The following is a 25,248-nucleotide window of genomic DNA, read 5'->3' as shown; positions in this document are numbered from 1 at the left end:
TTGAACTCTTCTGCTGAACCTCACAGAGCTGACTCGACGGCTTCACCAGAGACAAAGACATGAGGACTTTTACCATTAGGTGTTCTGCACTTATGACTGTGATGATGGTTGCGGGGTTGTGTTCAGCATCAGTCCACAACTGTACGAACAGAACTCTGTGTGACCAACTGCTGAAGAATATTGGGGCAGAGGCTGTATATCTGACAAGTCTGGTAAGAGAACTGCAAACTGGATACATTCAGATGATCCCCCTCCTCCTCCTCTCAGTCTGCTTAACAATAAACCAACATCTTTTTTTTATTTTAGCATCTGCATGAACAGGTGCAAAGGGTATCAAATGGACCATGTCAGGTATGCTGGAGATGTTACATTTCTTCATAGTGGTGACGTTTTACAATGATTGTTGGCATCTTTGAACTTAAGTCATTCAGACCTGAGAAAGCATCCAGATTCATGCTAAAAAAAGGTTAATTTGCTTTAAATTCCAGAGTTTTCACAAACGTTTAAATTTAACACATAATAACATGATGGAATCTGTGTTTTGATTTTTACATTTTTGTTTGGTACTAAACCAAGTCCTTTTCCTTTGTCCTGAATAAGTTGGGAGTTATAAAGTTTATAATTGATTCTCTAAGTGTGAACTGGCTTTGAAGGGATTTTTATTCTTTATAGAGGGACTTCTTCTGTTTGGCAGAGAGGGCTCTGGGCAACATTACCTATGACGTTCATCTGAGACATGTGAGAAACACTATGCCAGTGAAGATTCATGAAAAGTTGGAAAGACTAAAGAGGCTCCTGCACCAATACAACAAGCAGGTACAGTAGATTATCTATGCACTCTAAACCAAATCCATCACACAACGTAGACTTGAGTAAATAAAAAAACATCTGCTGAAGAGAATATTACGACTTTTTACCCTAAAATAGTTGGTTGTAAACTGGATGTTTTTTTGAGAAGCTGAATTTTTTTTTTGTCTAAATGATTTTGTTTCAGACCAAGATCAACTGCCACCTGAACACGAATGTTACCATTTCACTAACAAAATTTTTAAAAAGAGTGGAGACGTGTGTGGATCTTGCCAATAATCACACCAGATGAAGAGACCCCTGTCTAAATGTTATTTATTGTATTTATTCTATAAAATAAATCTATTTATACCACTTTGTAATTTTTAGCTTTCCATTTTTTGTGTTTTCATACAGGAATAAATCAAAATGTAAATGTGAAAGTTATTATGCAATCCTTTTTATTTTTAGATTATGCCAGCTTGGGCTCTTTAAGTTAAAATGCATCATTTCTGTAAATGTTGTATCTGTTTTCATGGGGAAGCTGTGCACTATCCCAGCACACAGCTTTGTTAGCATTAAACAACAGGAATCTGAGACAGAATTCATAATTTATTAAATAAAATCCAGATGTTTGTTGGTGTAAACATTTCACATATACGAAGAGATAAAAAAAAGAAACATTTATTTTACATCCACTACAGAACAGAACATTTAAAGAAAACATTATACAAGTGCATAATGCATTACAGATACATACATCTATGGTGCATCACAAGTGTTAGAAATAAAAAGTTGACTAAAGAGTAGCAAATGGTGCAGACATAAGAGCTAAATGGCATGCATGCCCTTAAGAAGATAAGAACGTTTTAACGCACTTCAGTTTGTTTGGTTCTACAGTACAATAATTTGGGTTTAATTTGATCCCAGTTACAATGTATTCAGTTGTCCGTTAAACATTAATCTGTTCATTTATAAGCAAAACAGCGAGAGATAAATGTTTGTTAGCAGGACACATTGTAGCAGTTCGTAGGCATGCAATGCAATTTCATTTTAAACAATAAGACTTCACTGCCTTGCAAAAGTCTTCATACCCCTTGCATTTGTCATTTTTATCACAATGCAACCAAATCTTCAATGTGTTTTATTTTTGTGATCGACCAACAGAAAGTGTAAGGAAAATGATACATGGTTTCTAGGGCTGCAAAAACTAAATCTGAAAGGTGTGGTGTGCATTTCTATTCAGCTTATTACTCCTAAATAAAATCCAATGCCATCAATTTCAGAAGTCATCTCGGTATAGAGTAGAGCCAAACCAGTGTGTGATTTAATCCCAGTATAAATCCAGCTGTTCTGCGAAGGCCTCGGAGGTTTGTTGAAGAACATTTGAGAACGAACAGTATCGTGAAGACCAAGGAACACAGCACACAGAGTTGAGTTGTGCAAAAGTTTAAAGCAAGGCAAGGGTATAAAAATATCTCAGACTTTAAACATCTTAATGAACACGGTTCTACTTATAATCTCAAAATAGAAAAAGCGTGGCACAACTGCAAAACTGCAGGTCCGGCTGGGACAGTATTAACCAGAAAACCAGTAAGAAGTCCCAAGGCAACTCTGCAGGAGCTGCAGAGATCAACAGCTCAGGTGGGACAAACTGACGACAGGACTCGCACACTTCACACAATGAGCTGCAAGAAGACAGCCACTGGTGAATTCAAGCCCTGTTGGCTTCAGGCCAACACGGAAATGAGTATTTTATGTGAAAAGCCAATACTGCACAAAAGGTGTCTGTCCATGCATGGAGCTGAATACAAATGCACATCACAATTTCAGAGTTCCATTTATGAAGAATGTTGAAACCAGTGCATCATTTCCATTATACTTCCCAATAATGCACTAGTCTGAAAAGGTTGTAGTTTGCTGATTAGCTGCAACCAGATTGTCTGTCATTGTGAAACATTTGCAAATTGAATCTTTCTGGCTCTACAGTACAGAAATTAAGTCCTATTTTTAAGTGGCTGTTTTCCCGATAAAGGTGCCGCTTGATCGCATTTAAAAATTCAGCATCTATACAGTGTGCGCTCAAAATGTATTACTGTTCAACCACAAGCAGGACTACATACTTGTTTTATGTTAGATCAAAGCTGAAGTAAAGGTAAAGCTGTAGTGAAATGTAGACCTCCACATCCTCACTGCAGAAGGGAATCGATCACTGTGTCTGGTTTTGCAGATCTTTTCCTGTAGGGAGATGGGTGCATGATTAGGCTTATGCTTATCAACATATTTCAATTTCCTGATTTCTGAGAACAACGTCGTATCACCATATCAGCCATTTCAATCAGGATTCTCAAAAAACACTTCAAAAGGGTAATGAACAGTCCTGCAAAATATTTACCACTAACATAGCTCATCGATTGCTTGCACAGAGCATTATTATGCAGCTGAATCTAACAGCACAGAACAAAAAAGGTGATAATTAGCTGAATAAAATGCAACTGAAAACTACATCAACAATGCGGCATCAACAATAATAATATTTGGCAGAGCTTTGTTTTGCTTTTTAGAAATATAACAAAGGAATGCACTTTGTTTGGGCAAGCGGAACATTCTGTAAAATGGTCTAAACAAACCACAGTTAAAAGCAGCAAACACAAAGTTAAAGACTGGTACAATGATTAGTAAATTCTGGTAAATGCATTCAGTCGTGATGCAACATATGCATGCAGTAATGTTTTATCAGATCTGATGCGTCGTGTCATTTTCAAGAAACAACCAGTAAATCACTAAATTATTCAGCTGATCAATCAATCAATCAAGTCAGTAAATGCTTAACCACAACCCAAGCCATTGCTTTAACCACTCTTACTGGTTTTATTTTATAAATCTACTTTTTTCATTGTGTACACAATGAAGATTTTATTCAATGGTTTTGAACTTATGTGGTTCTCAGGTTAATAATAGGTCAAGGGTTGAATTGGTTTGGTCTCAGCATCTGTTGAAAAGCTCAATGCAAATACATTCAGCGTTTTGAGATAAGAATAAACCAAGAAAGAGAAAAAAAAAATGATGATGCTCCATAAGATGCTCCAACGCAATAACAAAGGTCAAGCTCTAACTCTAAATCGTGTTCAGGAAATTAAAAAAATTTTAATGTTTTGAGTCAGTATTTAATTTGTGACTTTTTTGTGTGCATTTTTTTTTAGTTCAGAGGCAAAAACACACTTGATTTAGTCGTTTTAATTTTCTTTTCTACAGCACAAGTTATTTCTGGATTTTTGTCAATCATCACACTAAGAGTGAACAAAATGTATTTTCAAACAATAAGACATGTAGTAGCATTTCAAACATGCAGTCGGTTTGGCAAAAAACGTACCTTCGGCCGGTTTTCGGTCTGCCACTTTTGCTGCTTTTTGAGGTTTTGGGCCTCTCTAGCTTCATCAGTGACTGCCGCATGCTCTCCTCTGTGTATGCTAGATACACGTGGGACAGATCTACCTCAAATGGCTAAAGGTGGTAGAAAAACAAGAAGAAGGGACAATATTGCACTTTCATCCGCAAGATCAGTCATGGGAGACAAACGTCTGAAACTCACATCTTTTTCTTTCTTGTCTGGAGCAGGGGTTTGTTTTCTCATATTGTTTCCAGTGTAAGCCACACATTTCTGAATAAAAAAAACAACAACATTTCATACTCTCAATCAAGTCTTTAACACACAGCCTGACCCTTAGTGAACTAATTTTAATCTTACTGCACAACTAAACAAGCAAAGCTCACCAGCTGCCATTCTCCAATGTCTTCATTCCAGTGGACGTAATTTTCTATCATCTCCTACAAAGAATAGATCATTTTAGAACAGCAGGAACAAGGACGGGCTTTCACCGCACCTAAAAGGCCACAGTCTGCACAGCACCATTTCTGAATTTTTGATATTTTAAAACTTTTTAACTATCATCAAAGTTGCTTTGATTCAAACCCACTGTGCATGAAGAGAGTCCCCTAGCTGCACCCTGCAGGGGTTTTCACGTGTATGAGTGCTTGCATATGTCAGTCATGTCTGACTTCGGCCGTTGGCTGTGATTAAAATATCAAGTTCTAATCACACTTTTTCATTTGGAGCTGCACTCATTTGTTTTCTGTTCAATCTCATCATATTTGACATTTAGAAGACACAAGCTTGTATATTTGTAAATATATAAACAATAAGATTCCACTTCTATTTCTGGCTGTAGGTGGGAGTTTGTAAATATATATTTTGTACCTTCAAGGGGCAGAGTTTGGTTTACATTTTATTTCGTGTTTTGCAAACATTTCAAAGTTAAAAGGACTAGAAAAAAAACCAAAAAAAAACATTTTCACAGTATTTCTAATACAACATCCCAAAAAACACAGACCTGGTACTCCTGGGGAATAAAGTTGTCTATAATGAGCATCTGGAGCCTCAGTTCTCGACTCAGCTGGCGGATGTTTTCCAGGAGGCCCTCGATCTCTCTGTTGTGCTCTTGTTGAAGATCTGCCATCTGATAAATACACCAGAAAATAAAAATAAGACATATTCCTTCATCTCTGACAGAGTAAAACAAACTAGATCAATGGATAGACTCTGCTAAATGAATTACTGTATTTTATATTCTATATTTATTTAGGTATTTATGCAAAGGACGTTTTACAAGGAAGGTTCTTATGATTTAGTAAGACAGACTTTTTTTCGAATTATGAGATTCCTAATAAATAAATAGAAATAATAATTTTAAAAAACTTACCTTTAAGATTTCATAAAACTGTTATTCACATTAATGTGCTTCAAATATAGAAGAGCTCGGGGAGCATAAAGCCTGAATAATAAAACCTATTCTACAATAAACTGGTGTAGTGGTAAAAAATAAATAAAATAAAGGTGCTGTATGACTGAAATATTAGAAAACTGGAAAAAAAAAAACAGCAAATTCCGCAACTCTGTCCTGTTCAGAGAAGCTACAAACCTCCTAAAATTAGAGGCCAGTCGATACTTTGGCCCAACAGCTGTCTTTATTTTTTTAAATCTCACATTATTTCATAGCCGACCCAAGAGAACAGTCAGGGGAGCACCTCTGTGTGCTGCTGGTGTAATAGTGAGACTTCAATCAGCTGTAGCTTTGTGAACAAAGCTTTTGAAGCGTCTCAGATCAAGATATCTCTGTTATCATGAACGTGGGAATCTTGCTACATCAGAGGGTAACCGAGAGACAGAGGAAATCAGTAAGCATGATGCATGTAAACCACCTGAAACATGTCCACTACCAGGTCGCAAGTGGCACAAAAAGGGAGAAAAAAGCTGCTGCTCCTGCAAGCTCATACCAGCCTACAAGTACAAAAGGGTTTTATTCGCCAAATAGAATGAAAATACATTTTTAAATACTGCCGATAGAAAAACCCCATACTGACTGACCTCCAAAGTGTAGATTAACCAAGGAAAGGGCCGTGCATGACCTAAAGGTTAATTTCACATGTATAATTCCTCTATGTGATACTTGGAGTATCATGAAGTCCCACTACCTGCCTGCGTCCCACTACTAAATGGGAGGCAGGCAATTCCAGCACCAACACTGAATTTCACACACACAAATCATTTTTATTTGTTAAACTTACTTCTGATTTGGCAGCCATTAGCATGGTCCATACTTTCTTCAGCTTTTTGGTCTTTCCTTGAGCCTCCTCCTGCAGACTTGTGTACTTTTCCTCTATATCTAAACGTTCTTGCTGTTTATGGAGGGAGGAGGGCATTTTGTTAGACAGAAACATAAAGTATAACATAGAATACGTTTTGGTACATACATATAGTAAAATATAAGACAATAAAAAACAGGATACTACCAACACAGATTAATGAGTAAATTAAGGAGGATAGAATCGGAGTCTAAGAGGTAACCTTATTTGCAACCACAATGATGCAGCTTTTTCAGTTTGCAGTAAGCTTTGCGGTCTCATATCCTGTATTGTTTGCACTTGATAGCACACAGCAGATTTTAGGTAAAGGTTGCATGAAATTTATTAGTTAGGTTACCTGTTTCCCATAAGATATAAAAACGGATCAGTTTGATATTAAATCAACAAACGAGGCTTTAAGAATTACCTCCATGATAAGTGGGACCAGTATGAGGTCACAGGTCACAATTAGTCATATATGCCATAATTTTATCCGATAAAAAGAAACTGAAACATAACATAAGCAGTTATCTACCAATCAACATGGGTTGGTACCAGCTAGCTGGATTGTTGCAGATCCCATCTTTATACCTCTTTCTCTTCCAGCTCTTTACGTAGCTGTTCTGCTCTTTTGCGGCGTTCCTCAAGCTCATTGTTTGACTCCTCCAGGAGCCTCTCCTGCTCCTCAGCCTTGGCAAGGAGGTCCACTCCACCTACAATCACCTTCTTCTCTAATGCTGACAACTTCTCTAGCAGGAGGTGATGCTCCTGTCTAAAAAAAAAGCTACACTTAGCATGTCCACATTTGATCTCAATAACCATGTATGGTTGTTAAGTTATCTGACATGTATTTTTTCCATGACTCACTGGGCTTTTAGAAGATCCTTCTCCCTCTTCTCCAGCTCTGCTCTTGCCTTGTTCCTCTCCTCCTCCTCCATATCCAGCTTGGCCTCCAGGGCCTGTCTTTCCTCTTCGATCTTTGCCTGCATCTCCACCATCTTGTCAGCAGAAACCTTCTTTCTCCCTAATAAGACAAGAGAAAATATGATCATCTAGTGTCTGTCAGCGTTTTTTTGAAAGCCTTATTGCTATTTAATCAGCTCCAGGTAAATACACAACTGTCAAGACTTTTAGGGGAATGACAGGTGAAAGGTGGAAATTTATGGGAGGGAGACATGCAAATGTATGTCTTACCAATCGGAATGCAATTTATCAAACCTGAAACGGATTATGGTGCTGTTTTTGCGTCTAGATTTACCACGTTTGCAATGCATGTACAAACTGGGACGCAAAAATGTCTGCTGACACTGTAACCAGAAGGAGGTATAGATAGAATGTAAGATGACAGGGAGAAAGAATCTTCTGTACATGTGTCGACAGATTTGGGTTGTCAAAAATAAAAACAATAAAGATACATGAGAAAGGAGGATTCAATGTTGGATTATCCAAGAGATTTGGAGCCAGTCACAAACAGAACCCATGACATTTCTCCTATCATAAAACTCCTTGCAACACTTTTTTCTTGAGTCTGGATCCTTCCAGCGCAACATCGCTGTCAGTGAGATCATCTGCTGCTGAAGCACAAACCTGATCATGGCGAAGTGTGCATGTTAGTGATCATCCACCAGAGAAGCACATAGCCTCTGTAGCTATAATCGCACAACACGCAAAGGACCCACTGTGCTTTGATGTTGATAATATAATTAATAGGAATAAAATAAAGTCATTATAAGGCAGATTAAAGCCTTCATTTGCAAACTGGATGCTACAATCACTGTTTAGGCAGGTGAAAAATCACTGTTTCAAGGCAGCTTTTCCATGTGGTGACAAAGACGGTGTATGCTTTAACCTTGTCACTAAACAAAACACATTGCATCATTGACAGTAACATTGCGTCATTGCAGAGCAATTGGAGCTGGATCAGTTTGATTATGTTGTTTAAATGTGAACATATGCCAGGAGAGGGTTTTGTTAAAACAGTAAAACATGATTTCGTAGCACCAAACGACGACGGAAACAATCAAACACATTGTATATGGTTAAAATATTGGCAAAACAAACAAAACTAATGAAGTACAATCATTGGAAACTAATTTATTTTGACGTGCATAAATGCTTGATTTAAATTCTTCGCAAGTTATGTGATGTTATGCGTTAAAATTAGCAAAGCTATAAAATACAGATTGCAAATATTTACAGCAAACTATTTTTATGTTGCTAATATTACATTCAGGCTTAAATATTGTGTCTGTTTATGATAAACTCCGAACTCTTCAAACATACTCTTAAAAAAAAAAAAAAAAACTCGGTGAGTTTAAAAGATCAAGGGAGGCAAACCTCTAATAAATTATTTAACAGACATATTTGTCTTTTTTATTGTTAATATTGATTTGCCAATTTCTAAGCTGCAACCGTTGCGAGTTACGTCCAGCAATACAACTAACAGGCTGTGCACGCTCCTGTGTGCAGACACACACTGATGGGGGAGGGCGCGCCACTCTGGACACAGATCTGCCCTCCTGCGCATTAGCCTGTAATCTAATATTTTTATTAAAGGCAAAGCAGGGTGTAGTCTTTCCCTCACTAGGTCCGTTTGGACCACAAACATAAAGCATCTGCTCACACAACAACTTCAAACTCAGCCTTCTGCATGCGCAACTATGAACTCAGAGGCGGCCCGCAACAAATTAACAGAGAGAAGAAATAATCTTGTCAGGGCAGAGGCTGCGATGACAAACCTGCTGCTGTGAATAGCGACGACAAAGGTTAACAAACTAACAGTCCAGAAAACCAGGAGCAGAACAGAACAGAAGGAAAAAAAATCAGCAACTGCATTATTTATAATGATGCAGCGCAACAACCCCTGCATGTTTCAAGAAACACAGCTTTTGTTCCTTTTCCTCTTGTACCACTGGGCGCAGTAGCAGCCAGCCAGTAGCACATGCAATTTCCTCATTCAAATAGGGAGGTCTGCACCTTTGTTGTAACACGTCCACTTACTGCACTTGCATTTTTTTTTTTTTTGCGCAAGCAATTGAGCACCCAATATTTGAGATCTTTGAAGTGTGGTGTGCATTTTCCATCCAGCGTTTCTGAGTCAATACTTTGTAGAACCACCTTTCACTGCAATTACAGCTTAAAGTTTTTTGTCTCATCCAGCTTTGCATCTAGACACTGAAATATTTTTGTTGTTTATTCTTCTTTGCCAAATAGCTCAAGGTCACTCAAACTAGATTAAGAAAGTTTGAAAACATACATCATCTTGCCAGAGATTCTCTGGATTTAGGTCTTGACTTTGACTGGGCCATTATAACACATGAACATGATTTGATCTAAATCACTCCATTGTAGTTCTGGTGCTATGTTTAGGATGGTTGTCCTTAGTTATTTTGTTGTACCCCAGGTATGTAGCATTTGTTGTAAAACAATAGCAATTAAACGTGACAATACAACAAAACTGCATGTGCACCTAAAACATAATCATCCGATACAGTTTTCCCAGCTGGGAAAACAAAAAAATACAAGCAGGCCGTGTCTGACTTCTAGACACGATCAGTGGAACGTTAAACCAACATACAAAAAAACAAAAAGGGCAGTGCAAACGGCACGCACTTACAGACATGCAGTTCACTTAACCTCTAAAGAGAAGCTGCCCTTTAATATATTTGAAAAGCCGGCATTTCGAAAAATTTTGCAAACGTTTGACACTCAGTACAAATTGCCTGGGAAACATGCCTGTCACAAACGGCCCTTCCACAACTACAACAGCACAACAAACAACATACTTAAGGAGATAAAAGACCCTATTTTACTCTGCCACTACGGATATGTGATCAGGTTCAAATATGACCCCTTAAACGAGCTTCACCATACACTACATTACAGCTGACTGGACACTGCAGTCCAAGTGTTTAGAGAGCAGATATGTCCCAGATAACCATACTGCTGACACCCTTGGAGAAAACCTGAAGTTTGTTTTAGCACACTGGGGACTGGATAAGCATAGACTAGTCTGCATCACTACAGACATGGTGCTAACATTGTTGATGCAATAAGGAATCTTGGCTGGCCATGGCTCAATTGCTTTAGCTACAAGCTCCACCTTACTTTCTCATACCAGACCCTGATGACACTGCACTGACAGCCAATATTAAACAAAACAGGTACAGGATACTGACTGAAAAATACATCTCATCTGCAATCCAAGTCCTCCTGAGAAAGGCCACCATCTTGGATCCAAGGTATCGTGACAGAATGGAGGAAGCAGGGGCATTGGATGATGTCAAACATCCGCTTGTGCAACAGCTACTAGACCTAAAAAGGCAAGTGGTGAGAGCTGCAGCAAAGCTGCTGGAGGAAATGAGAATTAACCTAGTGCTGCCACACGCACCAAGAAGAAGAGGTTGAGTAACCTTCGTCAAAACAGAAGAGTTCATTTGACAAGCCAGGTCCAGGCTACATTTCCAAAAAGGGTGAAGGCTGATGCAGAGCTGACCAAGTTCCTTCAGGAAGGTGCACTTGATGCATATCCTGATCCCTTGATGTGACGGCGTGACAGTCAAAGAAGATATCCTTTGACGGCAAACTTGGCTCAAATATAAAAGTGCATTTGTGCAACAAGCACCAGTTCTGAGAGAATGTTTAGCACAGATGGCAATATTGCTACTCCTGAGATCCTGTCTTAAGCCACTCAATGTCCACATGTTGGCATTTCTTGCTCAGAATCTGCCAAACTAAAATAGCTAAGGATTGAATATGGCCTGCTGAGGCATCTGCTTTAAGTGAAATGGAGTGCTTTTGTTGCTAGTTTGCACATTTGTTAATAAAACTAATCGTTTTACTTGTTTTCTCTGTCATAGCCTAATGATTAATATTTTTTGAGGGGGCAATTTTGTTTCCACTAACTTCACAATCCGTTTTATTTATTGTTTTGATTGTGTGTGGTTTTATTTCCATTTCATTGTTTTTGGATTTGTTTGTTTTTTTATTCAAATGCATTTGTTTGTTAACAGACTGAAAGTACATTTTGTTTATTTTTTATTTATTGTTTTTGGTTATTTTGAATATTTAAAATGTCTTCCAGTTCCAGTGTTAAATGTTCTTTGGAGATTAAAGTTTATTGATCTTTAAGATGATATACTTGCATTATCATGCCATTATCATTATATTAGTTGAACATGGTCTCCAAGCAACAATATTATGGTATATCGCAATAATTTCCGGGAAAATTAATAGTGAAATTTGTTTTATCATGGCAGGCCTGATTGGCATGCAGAATTTGCATGTATGACACCTAAAATATAACCTCCTGCTGCGTATTGCAGTCCTGCGCAACTGCAATACTCCCCACACATATATTGCAATGACAACTGCGATTCAATATATTGTGTAACTCAATTTTTCCAAATGTAAAATATAGTTTTTGTTCCAGTTATTCACTACTTCATGTTGGTTTATCACGTAAAATCTCAAACCACATCAAAGTTTGAGTTACCATTGTGGCACAAAATGTGTAATGCATTTTTTGCAAAGCATTGTAAGAAATGAGTGGTTCAACACCATCAGTGATCGTCATGAAGATGAAAATGAGAACCATTCTTGGAAGTCAGACAGAGACAGAAATGAGAACAGCAATCATCTGTTATACAGTAATTCTATCAGAGTTACTGCAGGAAGTAAAGTACTTTGATTTATAATGTCATTAGACATGTTTGCTATGAACAAAGTAGTTTCTTTTTTTAAACACTAACCTCTTTCTTCTTGAATTAACAGGTGTAAAGCAAGACAAACAGGCATCATTTGCAAAATTAGGACAGAGAGAGAGAAAAAAAAGCAGTGTATTACAACGTGATTTAGGAAATCGTGTCTATGGGGAGGGAACCCAAAAGGTCAAGGATGGAAAGAAAAAAAAAGGCAAAACCAAATGAATGCCCGTCAGGGGACATGAGGCAAAGAGAAAAAAGATTTCACTTCACATAATGAAACAAGACAGGGGCGAACTGCGTCTTTGAGGTTAGAGGGAAACGATTTACTCAATAAAGCATGTTAGAGATGACAATCAAGACATAAAATGTTCATGCAGAAGCCTTTGTGATGTCAAGAGGGAGTAACTAGTTAGGTACCACGTTAAACAAAGTTCTGCATCTGAGAAAGTATTCATTCTTAGAAAGACATACTACAACTGAGCAGGCAAAACGGACAGAAATCTGCATCACACCAGGAACCTGGGAAGCACTTTAAATCTGTCGTAAAATGCAAGAAAACTGTAGGGAGCTGTGCTGTGAGAATACAGGAGTGATAAAGACAGGAGGAACAGACAAAGCCCTTTTTACACATGTTCTTAACACTTAACAAAATTTAAAAAAATGTCCACCAACAAACTCAAACAAATGTTTTAGCCGCCCTACTCTTTAAGATGAGATTTTTACATTCCTACACTTTTAATAACAGAAGAATTGTACTCAAATGCCTGGGTTCAGGGCTGCCACCAACAACCATTTTTTTTATTATTCTATTGATGAATTTTTTGATCAACGAATTAGGGCTGCAACTAATGATTATTTTGCTAATCGATTAACCTGTCAACAATTATTTTGATTTAATTGATTAATAAGTGGATAGCCAGATAGTTCTGGATGGAGCATATTTACAGACAAAGAAGGTTTTTCATCTTAAATGCAACATGTCTACATTTTTTGTACAGGTTTGGCCTAATTACTGCTCTGATTGAGTTGTTCATTCAGTAAATGGCATGTTTTAGAGTCTGTATGCTCCAGTAAACGATTATTCAATTACTAAATTAGTGGACAATTATTTCAATAATTGATTTATCATGATTAATCTGATCAATTGTTTCAGTCCTACAACGGATTATTCCAACATAATTTCCACAAAAAATAAATGCATTAAACTTTTTAAATCATTATAATAGACTTGCACATTTATTGCTGTCAAAAATCTAAAACACCCTTTAAAGACTGAAACTGATGTATAAACCACCACTTGAACCACTTAGATATTAACATTAGCTATGTAAATAGATGTGATTTTAAACAGGATGAGCTAAATCTGATTCGGCTGCACAACATCTGCACATTAACAGACAGAGCAGACTGTACTTCTTGAGGAAGCTTAGGTCCTTTGGTGTTTGCAGCAAGATGCTGCATATCTTCTATAAGTCTGTTGTGGAGAGTGTGATCTCTTCTACCATCATGTGCTGGGGAATCAGCATCAGAGCCAGGGACTTAAAAAAGCTCAACAAGCTGATAAAGAAGGCTGGCTCTGTTCTGGGGACTCCTCTAGAACCTCTGGAGATCATTGTGGAAAGACGGATTCTTCATAAAATGAAGAACATTATGGAGAACCCTGAGCATCCTCTTCATGAGACTGTCCTACAACAACAGTGTCTTCAGTCAGAGGCTTCTTCAGATCTGCTGTAAGACGGAGCGCTACAGGAGATCCTTCCTGCTCACAGCCATCAGCATCAACAATGGCTCTATAAGAAAGAAACCTGCATAATATGAGCTACAAAAACATTTAATTTCCCTTTGGGATTAATAAAGTATTTTTGAATTGAATTGAATTAACACACAGCCACAAAGTTACCAACATGTGTGACTTCACAGAGCTCATTTAGCAGATTAGAATAAAACAAACGTCCAGCTGCTTTGTCTTTACTGTTGGCTCCTCAGTGGCCCCCCCCCCACCATTTTTTACTGCGTAACCTAAGATACAGACCACTTCTCAGTACCTATGCTTTCTGGCTGATGTTTTGGTCACTTTTGAATGTTGGTGGTGCTTTCACACTCGTGGTAGCATGAGACGGACTCTACAACCCACACAAGTGGCTCAGGTAGTGCAGCTCATCCAGGATGGCACATCAATGCGAGCTGTGGCAAGAAGATTTGCTGTGTCTGTCAGCGTAGCGTCCAGAGCCTGGAGGCTCTACCAGGAGACAGGCCAGTACACCAGGAGACGTGGAGGAGGCCGTAGGAGGGCAACAACCCAGCAGCAGGACCACTACCTCCACCTTTGTGCAAGGATGAACAGGAGGAGCACTGCCAGAGCCCTGCAAAATGACCTCCAGCAGGCCACAAATGTGCATGTGTCTGCACAAACGGTTAGAAACCGACTCCATGAGGATGGTATGAGGGCCCAACGTCCACAAATGGGGGTTGTGCTCACAGCCCAACACCTTGCAGGACGTTGTCATTTGCCAGAGAACACCAGGATTGGCAAATTCGCCACTGGCGCCCTGAGCTCTTCACAGATGAAAGCAGGTTCACACTGAGCACATGTGACAGACGTGACAGAGTCTGGAGACACCGTGGAGAGCGATCTGCTGCCTGAAACATCCTTCAGCATGACCGGTTTGGCAGTGGGTTAGTAATGGTGTGGAGTGGCATTTCTTTGGAGGGCCACAGGGCCCTCCATGTGCTCGCCAGAGGTAGCCTGACTGCCATTAGGTACCGAGATGAGATCCTCAGACCCCTTGTGAGACCATATGTTGGTGCGGTTGGTCCTGGGTTCCTCCTAATGCAGGACAATGCTAGACCTCATGTGGCTGGAGTGTGTCAGCAGTTCCTGCAAGATGAAGACATTGAAGCTATGGACTGGCCCGCCCGTTCCCCAGACCTGAATCCGATTGAGAACATCTGGGACATCATGTCTCGTTCCATCCACCAACGTCACGTTGCACCACAGACTGTCCAGGAGTTGGCAGATGCTTTAGTCCAGGTCTGGGAGGAGATCCCTCAGGAGACCATCCACCGTCTCATCAGGAGCATGACCAGGTGTTGTAGGGAGGTCATACAGGCAGGTGGAGGTCACACACAATACTGAGCCTCATTTTGACTTGTTTTAAGGACATTACATCAAAGTTGGATCAGCCTGTAGTGTGTTTCCACTTTCATTTTGTGTGTGACTCCAAATCCAGGCCTCCATTGGTTAATAAATTTGATTTCCATTGATGATTTTTGTGTGATTTTGTTGTCAGCACATTCAACTTTGTACAGAACAAAGTATTCAATGAGAATATTTCATTCATTCAGATCTAGGATGTGTTATTTGAGTGTTCCCTTTATTTTTTTGAGTAGTGCATTTTGCCAAAAGTTAAAATCAATGTAAAGGATCTTTTTCAGTATCTGCAGTTTTTTTTTTTTTGTGGCTGAAATAACATGATCTGATTTATTGTTAGTCATGACTATGTATTTTCCTATTTATCACATATATTTATTCATTTACTATTGGAATTTAGTTCAATTTTACATATTTTATTCCATTTTGTCATCGATTTTCATATAGTATTTTGTTTCCCAGAGATTGTTAAAAAGCAGCATATGGCTGAATTTATTTGTGTTTAAGTTTTTGTATAATATTTAACATCTCAATACTTTGTCAGTTACTTTAAGGGAATATTCAACAAGAAATAATCAGGGAAAATGTTATGTTCAAGACAACTCGCTACTCTTGAAGGGAGGTTGTTGCATTACTTTTCCAAACTCAAACAAATGTTTAATTATTTTTTTTAATTTAATTAATTAAATGATGACTGAATTAATCATCATTATATTTTTTTCCAAAACTGAACAACCATAAAAGGAATTCATGGAACAGAGAAAATAATAGGCTGATGAAATATTTTACGTTGCAGGCGTGTGTTTTACTAGATCTCTTTTCTGGGTAAGGTGGGGTTTTATTTTGTGTAATTCAAAACGTTTTCAATGAAATATTTGTAATAAGAAAAAAAAAAAAACACATTTTTTAGGTCAAATTAAACTTTTCGGAGTCGTTACCAGAAGCTTCTGTAATAACGTCTCCAAGGCTAACATATCCAAAACAACCTTATCATTAGTAATTCTATTTAAAATGTCTTAACAGTTTGTGACACTACAACACTTGTGCACTGTTGCTAATTCAGTTTTATATATTACCTAATAATATCTATGGTACAAGTTAAAGAGAAAATACTGTCTCTGAGTCAACTTGTAGACATGACACAAATGCATCAGGAAACCCCCTAAAGAAAACCACCTACTAGCACTATCACCAAATAGTTAAGCTATACACAAAGAAATGAAAAACAACTAAAAAGACCATAGTCAAACCTGGAATAAACAAAAAATGTAGGTCACATGCATGTTATAACCTCGAATGAGAGGGTTAAAAGGGTTGACAATGCTAAACTGGAGATAAAACCCCAAAATAACTGCATGTAGCTGCTATGTATGAGTCTACAAACTCAGCTTACTACTAATATTTAGTCTAAGAACTTATATACTCTTTAAGTATATTTTTATATTTTGTTCTCTTCTACCTGAGAATAAAGCCGCATGAGTCACATAAGACATGTACCAAGAACTGACAAAATGATAAATTTTTTGAAAAATATCACATTGCATTTAATCTATTAAAAGGCTAAATTGTATGCGCTCATATGTGAAAAAGGCTTTAATTTGAGGGCAGGCTGGTTGGTGAGCAGAGTGCCACTCCAACTCACTATCTCGAGGAGCGACGTCAGTGGGCGGTGGCACTGAGGATGTGTCGGTAAATTCTGAACTATTGCTTCTGCTGATATCATAACTGTCTGAAAAAGAAGCAGAAGCAAGAACCAAAGGCCATAGACAGAAATGATAAATAAAAGTAAGACACAGAGAGCTGTAGGAAAATGTTCTTCTAAGGTTAAGAACAAAAACTAAGGCAAGAAATGAGTAAATGAAAAAGCTGTAGGCTCAGACATGTAAACCGCTGGTGCAGCAGATCAAACAAGCTCAGAGAAGCAGGTTGAGGTGGGAAACAAGTCACAACAGCTGAATACTAAAATCATGAAGAAATCTAACTTAAAAAAATGTGTAGTGTTATAGAGCTATCTGAAATTCTAGTGTGATGACAAAATAATTCTTGCTTATTTTTCACACTTTCCACTCACAGTTAAGTGTACATGTTGAGAATGCCAGGGGAACTCCTAAATGAGTACACTACAAGGTTAATAAAAGTCATGTTATGCATCAACCCTCAAACCAACTTAATCGCGATTAAAATCTGAGGACCTACATACTGACTCATAATTACAATTAAAAACACTCTTAAGGGATCAAACTAGATATGTGCAAATGATAGAGATTGTCATCTAATGTTATGATGAAACAACACAATAAACTGCATCAACAGATTTTGTTTTAGTCACACGGGAATTTGTGAAGTCGAACTTTAAAGAATCTGTGCTCGCCGACGACTAAATCTTACCCCTTCTCCTGCGTCGACCTTCTCCTGCCTCCCCTGCATCATCCTCCCCTTCATCCATCTCCTCTGATCCACTGCCGTCTGAGCCAGAGATCTCCTCCCCTTCAGTTGCACAAACAACTTCTTAGAACAACTTTTAGTCTTTGATTAAAACATGTGCAACATGAGCTTCATGGTTAAACGTTTCATGTTTGCCTTCTTACCCTCTTCTAGTTTTTTCTTGAGTTCCTCGATCTCTTTCTGAAACTGCCGTAGAAGGGCATCCTTAGGATCCTCATTGATTCTGGCTTTGTTTTTGATGTTTTTAGCCCTGTTAGCATAGCGCAGGGTACTGATGGTCTCGTCATAGTTGTAGTCTGCAGGCCCTATATTTGCACACTGGTAAGAAAAGGTATATTGTGTAAACGTTTAAGGTAAAAATAGAAAGGTCAACACTGGATATGCAAACACAACATGTCAGTTGGTTGGTATAGGGTCTGTTCACTTGGGACAATCAAACAAAACCAGACCAACTACAATGGTTTACGGTGTTATATACAGGACCATCTCAATAAATTAGAATATTATTGAAAAGTTAATTTATTTCAGTAGCTCAATTCACTAAGTGGAAAACATCAAATAGATCAATTACACACAGACCAATGTTTTTAAGCCTTCACTTCTGGTAGTTATGATTATTTTTTACTTACAGCTCATGAAAAAACACCATTCAAGTTTGGAATATTACATCAGACCAATGAAAAAAACATTTTTTAAACAAAAATGTGGGCTTATTCAAAAGTATGTTCAATACTTGCTTGGAGGTTGTTATTATCAAAATGTACTTTTAATCTGACCAACAAGCCTCATCAGAACCCATGTTCCAATTTACTGAGATGTGCCTGTATAATGCATCTGAGATATAAGGTCCTCTAAATGCTGTGTTCAAACTGTAGCTGTACCATCATGGTCTTGGAGTTTCCTCCCAGTGAATCCTGCAACAAACGAGTCAGTTTGGAATTTCTGTAGGGAACGTGCGTGCTCTTTCCATCCACCAGGGCAGAGATGACGTTGCCCAGGGTAGAGAGAGAGAGATTGATCTTCGTTGCTTCCTTCAAACGCTGACCTGTGGCTCCAGTTTTACCCTGTCTTTCTGAACCCTAGGTGTGGTGAGATACAAGTGGTAAAATAATTGGTGAAAGTTATATGGAACATGTTTAGTGAGGCATATATACAGGTTTTGTTTGCCTATTTAAAGGAAGCAGCTTTATTTTTCATACATACTGCCAGATCTACAAGATGAAGCTTTCCCATGCGCACATGCTGGTTACCATCTACACCCTTCTCACTGCACTCGATGGTGATGGTGAAGATAGCATGAGAGCGGGAGCTGTGCTCATTCATGTTCGTAGCGCCGACAGACCCTAAACAAAAAAAATATATATCTTAAATATTGTTTTTGGTTTTAAAGGATGTATTTGAACTGTTGCTTCTTCCAGACTGGGATGTTCATGAAACATACAACAAATGTTCTGCTGTTGTATGCAGCCTCAGCTTTTAAGCATAGTCTGCAGATTTTCAATAGGGTTTCCCCTCTGCATTAGGGAAGACCATTCACACCGCTTAACATTAGCCTACTTTATCCATTCCAAAACGAGTTGGGAAGTGTTAAGAATCACTGATGTGTTGGAACATCCAGTTTTTACTGTTTAGTGTTGATTTGAAGTGAAGTAGAAGAATTAGTCCTTTAATATTCCATTCATTTTGTGCAATGCACTCATCATACCACTGGTAGCAAAGCCGACCCTCGGCATGATGCTACCACCACCATGCTTGACAGTGGGTATAGTGTTCATAGATTTGAAAGCCTCAGCTGACTCCTCTAAACGTATAGTGCTTCTATGCAACGTGGCCACACAGCTCAGTCTTTGTCTTGTGTGACCATTAATATTTCCAGAAGCTTGTCCAGGACGGCAGGAAGTTTCAGTCAAGTTCAAAGGTTTCTATTTAGTAACATCCATTCTTTCTTGGTTGGTAGCCTCTGTGTCCATGGCAATGCCAGATTGGCTTCATGTGGACGGTTACAGTGATGGATTTTCCTTCATATGCAGAGCTCCAGACTAACTGGTTGATGTGAACTTCTGACTGCAGCAGTATTTCTCATAGCTACAGACTTTTTATAGTCAACAGGGTTTTTAAACAGATAAATAGTGTTTGATATTTTACTGCCAGATGTCAGTCCAGTAGTTCTGCTTACGGTTTTTGTGACCCAGCGTCATGATTCTGTCCATATCGTCAGCATTGTTCACAACGTAACCAGAGAGATCTTTGATGTACACACCAACATCTGGCCTTTCTTTGACCTATAAAAAGCAAATCTTTATCATAGGAAACTGCAACTGTTGCAAAACCAGATGTACCTTTAAGACAACTCATTGCTAACACTTTTATAATTAGTCACTAAATTTCAATATCCTGTTACCTCAAGCCTCTGCAACTGGTCCTTGCCCAGTAAGTCCCGCACTTCCTCGTTGTAAATCTCCAGGTAGGAAACACGAACTAAAAATCTGTTGAAGGCAAACATAGAAATTAACTAAAATAGGGGAAGGCACCCCTAAACAGAATACACTGCAGTCAATCATCCTCAGATGTCCATTAGTGAACAAAAGCATCATGAACACCAACAGACACATTAGACCGAGATCAATTTGTGGGGAAGGTTAATATGTTTTTTAGGAGCTTTAAAAATCTCATAGAGCACTGTTCAATCAGTCATCTAATAAATGAAAGAATGTAGCACAATGTCACTGATCAGAGAAACAGCCAAGAGGCCCAAGGAAACTCTGGAGGAGCTGCAGAGATCCACACTGTTGACAGGATAAATACTAGCTGTGAACTCCACAAATCTGGCCTTTATAGAAGAGTGTTGAAAGAAAACCATGATAAGTCTTTCTACTGCTTGCCACAAGCCACGTATGATGTGAAAAACATGAGAAACAAGGCTGTCTGTTAAGGTGCAATTCTGGATGTAAACCTGTAACAGGCTGTAAAAGATCCGAGACAGGGGGGACATTGATCTCAAACAGGCAGCCAGAGGACAGTACAATGCTTTAGAACAAAGTATATTTATGTGTTAGAATTCCCCAGTCAAGGTTTAGATCCGAATTCCAATTAGAACCAGAGGGACGACAAAAACTGATGTTTGCAGACGCTCTCCAGCCAATCTGACTGAAGAAAGTGCATAAATGTCAGCCTCTAGATGTGAAAACTTTTAACTTGAAAGGTTTTTGAAGTCCATGTTTCCTTTAACTTCCACTTGACCATTATGCAGAACTTTGTGTTGATCTATCATATAAAATAAAATAAAAAAAATTTAGGTTTGTGGTTGTGAGGCCATAGAATAAAAACTTTTGGAAGGCACTGTATATTAGTTTCCTTAGATTTTACCTGGAGCTTGATTTCATACCTGGTATCGCCCTCTGCCTTGGCAATGTGACCAAAAATATGAGCAAAAGAATTGGGAATAATCCCTCGGAGTTCTGGTACGGCCCTCACACCCTCCATGGTGAAGGTTTTTCCTGTGCCAGTTTGCCCATATGCAAAAATTGTGCCTAGAAGAGGGAATCAAAGAACAAAATCCTATCAATCCTAATTAAATGGATTGTGAAAAATGAAAAAGACAACATAGTGCTTGTTATAAACCACATGACAATAATGTCTGTCATGACTGATAGTTAACTGATTAAGATGCTTTGACAAAGTGGGTTTTATCAAATCGTTTGTATCAGGAACACAAATGTACCATTATATCCCTCTAAAACTGAGTCAATGATGGGTCGGGCTGTGAGATTGTAGACATCCAGCTGCTTGCTGTCAGGTCCAAACACAGTGTCAAAGGTGAATGTTTTAGGAAGTTCCTGGGGGGTCTCCAGTTTGTTCACCGTTATGGTTCCACGGATCTCGTCCACTACGACGGCCAGCTTGTGGGACATCATCTTCTCCTTCTGGTTGAGGGGACGACATCTCACCACAACTTTGACATTATCGCTGACTTCCTGTTTCTCAACCTTACTGCTCTGAAATGGATTAAAAAGACAGATGAACTTAGCATAGCTTACATAGCTGACAAACAGGATGGGATATGCACACACAGGCACATTTTCAGACACCCCTGATAAAGATGTGTAGAAAAGAAAACTTAAACCCTGAAAACTTTAATTTAAGCTAATTTTTTTCAGTGAGGAAAAAAGTCCCATGTTAGGAAATTATTGTTTCTAATAAAAAAAAAAAAAAAACACCAGAGGAACAATTATTGGTACCACTTTTACATAAATGTAATTGAAGTATTATTTTTATTTTTAATCTACAATTTAAAGTAGATTAGAGTGTCAAGGATTTCTAATTTATAAACGTTGACTTTCTTTCCTCTTTAGTATAAATTAGCTGACACAGAGGCTCACTTCATTCATCAACTGGCCAACAGGCTGGCCTGTGTTTATTCTGCCACCCCAAACAGCAAGTAGGATGGTAAGGGAGGCAAAACAATATCCAAAGTTCACTGCCAGAGAACTTCGGCAAGGACTGGCCTCTTGGGGTCCCCAAGTCTCACAACCACTAGATGCATCTACTTTATAACCAGTTGTTTAGGAGACATGGCAGAAAAGGCATTTTCTGTCCTACCATAACAAACATAAAACTGCTAAGTTTGCTAAACCTTACTTGCACTGTACATGGAGCCATGTGATTTGGTCAGATGAGACCAAGACTGAACCGTGCAGGTGGGCCTGACACAAATCAAATAATGAATAAGGGGAAAAGCACCATATGCCCCCCTCTTTTATGTCAAATGGAGCATCAATGATCCTGTTGCCCAGGGGTGTCCAAAATCAGTCCTCAAGGGCCTGTGTCCTCCATGTTTTAGATGTCTCCCTGCTTCAGCAAAGCTAATTTCCATTGTTGGCTGATTAACAAGCTTTTGCTGAACTGCAATCATCTGAATGATGTGTGTGAAAGCAGGGAAACATGTAAAACATGCAGGACACCAGCCCTCGAGCACCGACTTTGGACACCCCTGCTGTGGTGTGGGCCTATGTCTCCCCAAAACACCCTGAGAACCTTGTTAGAGCACATGGCATCATGAACTAAACTAAACCAAAAAGAGGTCGCCTCTGGGTCTTGATCCAAAACAAAAGGACAAATCAATACAGAAATGGTGCAGAGAGATAATTAACCTTCCTCTGTTGTAATCTCAGCTCCTACACCTAAATCCAACATAAAACCCACGGGTTCATCTGGGAAGAGAACATACCAGAGGATACAGGACTCTTGACAAGGCCATCATCAAGCTCTGAGAGCTCCTGTCCTGCTTTTTTTTTTTTGTGTGTGTATCCCAAAGTACTGCAGAGGCCTGATAACAACAAGCCATTCTTTTGATTCATTGTGGTGAAACAGTCTGCCCAAATAATTGGTGAAAGATTCCTCTCTCTTGAGACACTACAGCAGATTAATTAGCATTGTTCTATTGGCAAAGGATTGTTGCATTAAGTATTGACAATAACTGCGTAAAGAGAGATTTGGTTAAAGTAATTCTTAACATGATAGTTTTTTTTTTCCTGCATAGATGACCTGTATTTAAATTAAAGGTTGAATTTTTCTGCTAAAATAAAAGATAAATGTATTTATTTATACGCGTCTACATAAGGACTGCTATTGAATTAGTTCGCATCTGTATATACAGCCACATTTCGTCGTCTCATAGCTAACGGATAATAGCAACCGGCAAAAACATAACACGCCGTCTAAAGCGAGCATAAATCCCTCAGAGTTCACTGGCTATAATCAACACTAGGTTTTAAAACGATATAAAATGTTGCTAGGTAACGTTCACGGCTCTGCTTTGACCGTAACTGGTTTGCTAGCGGCGATAGTAACGCCAATGTGCAATGACAGGGAAGAAACTGTAGCAAAGTGGGGGCTTCTATGATGAAATACAACCAATTAATAGACAAAACTTTGGAAATAAGTACACCGTTATGTGAGGCCTTTAACATTTCACTGCATCTTGTACGATAACTGGTAGGCTAACGATGCTAACCGGGGTTAGCATCACATCAACAGAGGAAGGGAGGAACCCTACTTATGAGCAAAACAAAAAAACACGCAAAGAGGCGTGGCGACCTACCGGCATAGCGAGGTAGTAGAATGTGTTTTATATTGTGGCTTTTAGACGCTCGGAGAGCTCTGTTCAACGGCGGGTTAGTGTTCGTTGAATTACTATACCAGCGATGTCATTCTCATCAGCAGCTCGTAGCCGTTGACTAGTTGCCAGGTTCCGTCTGAGTCGGTGTGCGCATGCGTGTCCACTGGTTTCGACTGGACATAGTAAATGGATCGCAGTTTTCACATATCAAACATAAAAGTTATATGTCAGTCAGTCAGTCATTTTCTATACCGCTTCTAACATAGTGGGTCGCGGGGGAGCTGGTGCCTATCTCCAGCAGTCTATGGGCGGGAGGCGGGGTACAGCCTGGACAGGTCGCTAGTCCATCGCAGGGCAACACACAAACAACCATGCACACACTCACACACTCATTCACACAGCTAAGGGCAATTTAGAGAGACCAGTTACCCTAACAGGCAGGTCTTTGGACTGTGGGAGAGAAAAGAATATGAATTAACATGTTTTTGCAGAAGTTAGAGCCATACAGTTAGTTAAAATAGATTACTGGGATTATAGTAATAAAAAAAAGGATGACTCTGAACTGTTAGATTTGGCAAAAGTCCACAAAAAAACACTGTCTCCAGTACTGGCCATTACAGGTCCTTCTCAAAAAATTTGCATATTGTGATAAAGTTCATTATTTTCCATAATGTAATGATGAAAATTTAATATTCATATATTTTAGATTCATTGCACACTAACTGAAATATTTCAGGTCTTTTATTGTCTTAATACGGATGATTTTGGCATACAGCTCATGAAAACCCAAAATTCCTATCTCACAATATTAGCATAGTTCATCCGACCAATAAAAGAAAAGTGTTTTTAATACAAAAAACGTCAACCTTCAAATAATCATGTACAGTTATGCACTCAATACTTGGTCGGGAATCCTTTGGAAGAAATGACTGCTTCAATGCAGCGTGGCATGGAGGCAATCAGCCTGTGGCACTGCTGAGGTCTTATGGAGGCCCAGGATGCTTCGATAGCGGCCTTTAGCTCATCCAGAGTGTTGGGTCTTGAGTCTCTCAACGTTCTCTTCACAATATCCCACAGATTCTCTATGGGGTTCAGGTCAGGAGAGTTGGCAGGCCAATTGAGCACAGTGATACCATGGTCAGTAAACCATTTACCAGTGGTTTTGGCACTGTGAGCAGGTGCCAGGTCGTGCTGAAAAATGAAATTTTCATCTCCATAAAGCTTTTCAGCAGATGGAAGCATGAAGTGCTCCAAAATCTCCTGATAGCTAGCTGCATTGACCCTGCCCTTGATAAAACACAGTGGACCAACACCAGCAGCTGACACGGCACCCCAGACCATCACTGACTGTGGGTACTTGA

At 38.9% G+C, this 25,248-nt stretch overlaps 1 protein-coding gene across 2 annotated transcripts; it reads right to left on the bottom strand.

Moving 5' to 3' along the window:
• Window positions 1–1,385: 1,385 nt before the first annotated feature.
• kif3a (kinesin family member 3A) lies at window positions 1,386–24,136 on the bottom strand. Of its 2 annotated transcripts, XM_047354081.1 has the most exons (18): window positions 23,870–24,136; window positions 21,491–21,764; window positions 21,155–21,299; window positions 20,171–20,255; window positions 19,946–20,051; window positions 18,973–19,112; window positions 18,651–18,848; window positions 17,913–18,087; window positions 17,713–17,811; window positions 16,967–17,053; window positions 7,336–7,492; window positions 7,060–7,240; window positions 6,412–6,522; window positions 5,178–5,303; window positions 4,561–4,614; window positions 4,379–4,447; window positions 4,160–4,290; window positions 1,386–3,024 (listed from the first exon to the last, which is right to left on the bottom strand). In XM_047354081.1, exons 1-18 carry the CDS (start codon window positions 23,873–23,875, stop codon window positions 2,976–2,978), a joined length of 2,193 nt encoding a protein of 730 aa, XP_047210037.1. In that variant the 5' UTR covers window positions 23,876–24,136; the 3' UTR covers window positions 1,386–2,975. The 2 variants fall into 2 exon arrangements, with proteins under 2 accessions (XP_047210037.1, XP_047210036.1); XM_047354080.1 differs by lacking the exon at window positions 16,967–17,053 and having other exon boundaries at window positions 23,870–24,129.
• Between the last annotated feature and the right edge of the window lie 1,112 nt (window positions 24,137–25,248).

This window comes from Girardinichthys multiradiatus, chromosome 23 (genome assembly GCF_021462225.1).
Source record: "Girardinichthys multiradiatus isolate DD_20200921_A chromosome 23, DD_fGirMul_XY1, whole genome shotgun sequence".
NCBI lineage: Eukaryota > Metazoa > Chordata > Actinopteri > Cyprinodontiformes > Goodeidae > Girardinichthys > Girardinichthys multiradiatus.
The sequence above is the reverse complement of the archived record's forward strand: the minus strand, read 5'-3'. Positions and strand labels throughout refer to the sequence as shown.